This window comes from Asterias amurensis, chromosome 18 (assembly GCF_032118995.1).
Source record: "Asterias amurensis chromosome 18, ASM3211899v1".
Classification (NCBI taxonomy): Eukaryota; Metazoa; Echinodermata; class Asteroidea; order Forcipulatida; family Asteriidae; genus Asterias; species Asterias amurensis.
The window spans coordinates 4722514-4727209 of NC_092665.1; the positions used below are offsets into that span (position 1 = coordinate 4722514).

At 40.8% G+C, this 4696-nt stretch overlaps 1 protein-coding gene across 1 annotated transcript; it reads left to right on the forward strand.

Annotated features, from left to right (window-relative positions):
* Positions 1 to 2833: 2833 nt before the first annotated feature.
* Positions 2834 to 3646, forward strand: LOC139950985 (uncharacterized). Its single transcript, XM_071949810.1, has one exon. It carries the CDS (start codon positions 2834 to 2836, stop codon positions 3644 to 3646), a length of 813 nt encoding a protein of 270 aa, XP_071805911.1.
* The last annotated feature ends 1050 nt before the right edge of the window (positions 3647 to 4696 follow it).

Sequence of the window (4696 nt, forward strand, 5' to 3'; positions counted from 1 at the left end):
ACTGGCTCACACTATGACAAATAAGGGTTACAGCAAGCAAAGTCGAGCTGCGTATTGCAATTTTGAGTTTTCCGCCAATCAACGTGTTTTGCCGTCAATTGTCGCTGACGAACCCGCTAGCGACCGAAGACGGTCAAAATTATCAGTCGTGTTCGTCGGAAAAGTTGTGACAGCCAAAAAAATCATTGTGATTGCGTTAAGATTTCGTTGAAGAACGTAACCCTCATTTCCTTGGCGCAGACGGCCGCAATTATCAGTCGCATGACATTTCCATGCCGTGCGATTCCGCCGTTTGACCAAATTCACCTGACGTCATCATCAAAATAATCTTGGAGGCGCCATTTTTGTGGTCAATGTCAACGTGTGTTGTTTAGAGAAGTGTGCTATTTCGGCGACTCTGCGTTTACACGTAAATCTATTTACCACCAACATGGTGAGCGTGGCATCAGTCGCCGCGTGTGACGCGCGTGCAAGTGGTCAATTGTCGTTTTGAGGTCGTCACAATTTCGTTGGTAGTCGTTGTCTGATGAATGGATGACAAGAATATTGTGAAGAGTGGGAACGCCAAACTCGACTGTTATACAACCCACACACAGACGGTTTGATGTCGGCAAACGAGTCACGTCATCGTCGCCACAACCCACCTTCATCAGCCGCCGTTCCTTGCCGCCACCCAATCCGCTGCCAGCCTTGTGACCCTTTTCCTGTTGTCGCTGAAGGTCGTTCCCTCCCCGTCAGCTAATTATGATTTTTCCCTTTAGGCTTTTTGCCTTTACTTTGCCGCCAACGTCTTGGGATTTTCACGGTCGCCACTTTCCGTTGGGTTTATGCCCCGCTACTATGTAAGCCAGCCTTATTAAAGTTTGGCTTACACAGTAGGGACGGACGCGACTAATTTTTGCAGCCGTCTGCGGTCTCTAGCAGATTCGTCAGCGACAATTGACGACAACACACGATGAATGGCGGCAAACTCGCAATTGCGATTCGCAGCTAAACGTAGCATGCCTCTAATCGCCATAGTGTGAGCCAGCCTTAACAAAGGCGCAAATATAAAAACAAATGTGGTTTGTTTTGAATTAAGTTAGCTTTACTCTCGGTTCTACCCTAACTCTGTACTCTCAGTAAAATGTTTTCTAGTTATATTTTGTGCGAAACATTTGTAAAAAAAAAAAACTATTTTAAACATTGCTGGCAAAAAGGTAAATCGTGAACATTATGGATTGATAACTCAGTTGGAGAGCGCCGAAACAATATGGGTCCAAGGTTCACATTCCACTTTTGACAAAATGTCTTTGCTCAAATCAAAAACACTATAATTAAGAATGAGATTCGGAATATATTTAGTAGAAACTACGTTAAGTCGATCAACTCAATAAGTGACCACGTACAGCTTTGAGTTGATCCGTGCTGAAGGAGACGCCATACTTGAACTTTGCCAAGTCACCAGCCTAGACACCAAACGTCTTGAAAGGGTACATTGATGTAGTCATGAGAGTATGTGCAAAATCGGCCGGAAACTCAAGAGTGCTGTTTTAGCTACAGCCGCACATTTTTGTTCAAGTCAATATGTTGTCTGGATGGTTCCAAGTGACACCACATGATTGCCGGCAACGTATTGTGTATCATTATGTATGGGTCGAAACTGTGATGTCTCAAATTAACCTTTCAATAGTAACAAATTTGTTTATAAAGCCAACCTCCATGTTTTTTCAGGCATTTCTTCTAGTATAATAAGTATTAATTAACCAGTTTCCAGGTCCTGAGATGGCCTATGTCACAAACGGACCATTTCGCTGCTCGGCTCAAATTACAACAGACCTATTATCGTTTGCACACGTAGAGGGGCAATCCAACGAATAATAAAAATAATAATAACATCGAAGTATCTACCAACCAGGTACCCAATTGGCGCTGAGTATATACAAACTTTCAGAGTTATTCAAATGATAAATTCTGAGAACCAATTATTTAGCACCTTATAAGGGTTTACAAGGTGCTACGGCGCATCAGCAGCCACAGCCAGGAACACCGAGGCGAGCCCTTTTTTTTCTTTTCGATAAGTGCACTGGGATCGTTTACATGCGTTACACAACACATGTGACCAACGGCTTTACGTTCAATGCGAAAGGCAAGGTTATTAGTGTCACGAATCGGGATTCGAACCCACACTCTGCTGATCGGCAACGACACTTCTGTTTACAATATCAATTATAAACAGTTTTAACACTCCTAAGGCGTTCTCATTTAATTGCTTTAAAAAAAAACATTAATTTTTTTTCATTTACCGATTTAGTTCAGCAAACTTACACTATTATTCAGTTAAAGCCATTATACACTTCCGGTAAACAGAATTGTCCAAGTCCCACACTTCGTGTATCACAACTTATATATAAAATAACAATCCTGTGGAAATTTAGGCTCAATCGGACATCGGAGTCGGGAGAAAATAACGGGAAAACCCACTCCTGTTTTCGCGCGTTTCGCCGTGTCATGCCATGTGTTTATAACAAATCCGTAATTCTCGTTAACGAGAATTTATATTGTTTTACCGTTTTCTCAAAAAGTAAAGCATTTCATGGACTAATATTTCAAGAGAAGTCTTTCACCATTACCTTCTGTAAACCCTGTAAATTATTTGTAAATCTGTGAACTTTTTTTTTTTTTGTACCGAAAGGGTCCAATGGCTTTAATCAACTAATGTGCAGTTTGATCTAATCTGATACCTTACGGGCGAATACATAATAAAAGGAGAGGATCAACTGACAAATGATCAACCCTACCAGCTACGAAAACACAATTGCTATAAATGTTGTTATTCTTACAATTTTTACAGATGAAGATTACGTTAGGAGTGGCCATTGTTTTGGCTTTTATGCAAGTTCAGTTCCTGGTGGCTACAGCAGCAGTTTCACCCGATTCGGGAATGACGTGTAACTCCTGCTGCCAGGGCCCAGCCGGTATACCGGGAATCCCTGGATCTAATGGGAACCATGGTCAAGGACTTGTAGGCCCCAGAGGTGATGCTGGCTCTCCTGGTGAGGTAGGTCAACCCGGGGTTAAAGGAGACAAGGGGTCAGATGGACTGATTGGTGAGCCAGGCGCTAAAGGGGAACACGGACTGAAGGGAGAGCAAGGAGTCGGTCTACCAGGAAAACAAGGACCTCAAGGTCTGCCTGGGATGAATGGTTTGAAGGGGGAGAGAGGTGAACCTGGACCAGCTGGACAGACTGGTGAAGCAGGTGAATGTAGTACGCGACGGTCCGCCTTCACTGCAGTGAAGAATGCCTACTTCAGGCCTCCATCCGCCTATGATCCTCTGCCCTTTGAAGAGTTACTGTTTTCAGAGGAAGGGACTGATTTCAACTTGAATAACGGCACGTTTACGTGTAATGTGCCTGGGGTATACGTATTGATGTTCTCAGTCCATAAATCATCAAGTGGGCCTTACCTATATGTCCAGCTGAGGAAGAACGGTAACACCATTGTAAAAGGGGGTGTACGCGATGCAGGTTATCGTCAAGTGAGCAGCAGTGCAGTGATTCCCCTGCACTATGGAGATCAAGTTCACTTAGCTGTAGACGGTCAAGTATATAGTAACTCTAACCATTACACGTCTTTTACTGGATTCCTGCTGTACGAAATCTAAATCAAACATAAAAACACACAGAAACGTTTAAATGTTTTAGACGACGATTTAAATAAACTGATATGCAACTATATAGTTTTTACAAATATAATAATAATGAGTTAATCGTGGAAAATCGAACGTGTGTTTAGATGAATCGAATAAAATTACTTTATTATTAATTGTTTTATTATTTGCAGGACAATAAGTATGGAAAATACGTTTTATTTGAACACTTGATTTTGCAAACGTGTATTGTGACAAGAACTTTCAACGTGTTTTTGTCACCTAAACAGTGCTATAAATATCAGTTCATCCCTTTTTTGAGTTTATTACATTTTCGGTAAAGTTTGAAATTTCTGCAGCCTGTAATTCCGTCCGATGGTGCAATGATGAGTCCTTGAAACCATGATGAGTCCATAAAATGCAAAATGAAACTACGCAAGAATTCCTTGATACAGACTCAGACTTATAATTCATTGTGGCCTCCGATTGTGCCGGCAATTTTATATCAAACATTTTAAATTGGTTGAAAAAGCTGTACCCTGTTAAGGCAACAAAATACAAATAATTCACCTAACAACTGGTAACAGTTGTCTTCGGTTGATATGTTCGTTAATGTACAATAATTATGATATTAAACTAACGACAACTTGTGATCAAAAAGAACTTGCGTTGTAAAGTACCAGAAAACATTTATTTTGTGTCGCTTTTTGAACACGTTTCGATATGGAGAAATATTTAAATTTTCGTCGTGGTTTGAGCGCTTCTTTGTTTTCACATGAGAAAGCACTTTTGTTTAATGCAGATGAAACATTGGGTATTCGTTTTGAATTACTTTCGTATAAAACGTTTGATAACATGTCAAAGAGGGGAAAATATATTACACTTACAGCGATTCGTTAAACCGTCACATCGGCATGAAACCAATACACCATCTTAGTGTGAATTTGGAAAATAAAAATTTCCTCACTTCGACCGTGACTTAATTATTCGGAATATTAGCTGATTACACAATGTCGCATTTTACCTTACACAGAAAGGTTTCGTTGACAGTAATATTGTGACCCA

Coding starts and splice junctions, on each gene's coding strand:
- LOC139950985 (XM_071949810.1), top strand. CDS start 2,834: ATGAAGATTACGTTAGGAGTGGCCATTGTTTTGGCTTTTATGCAAGTT.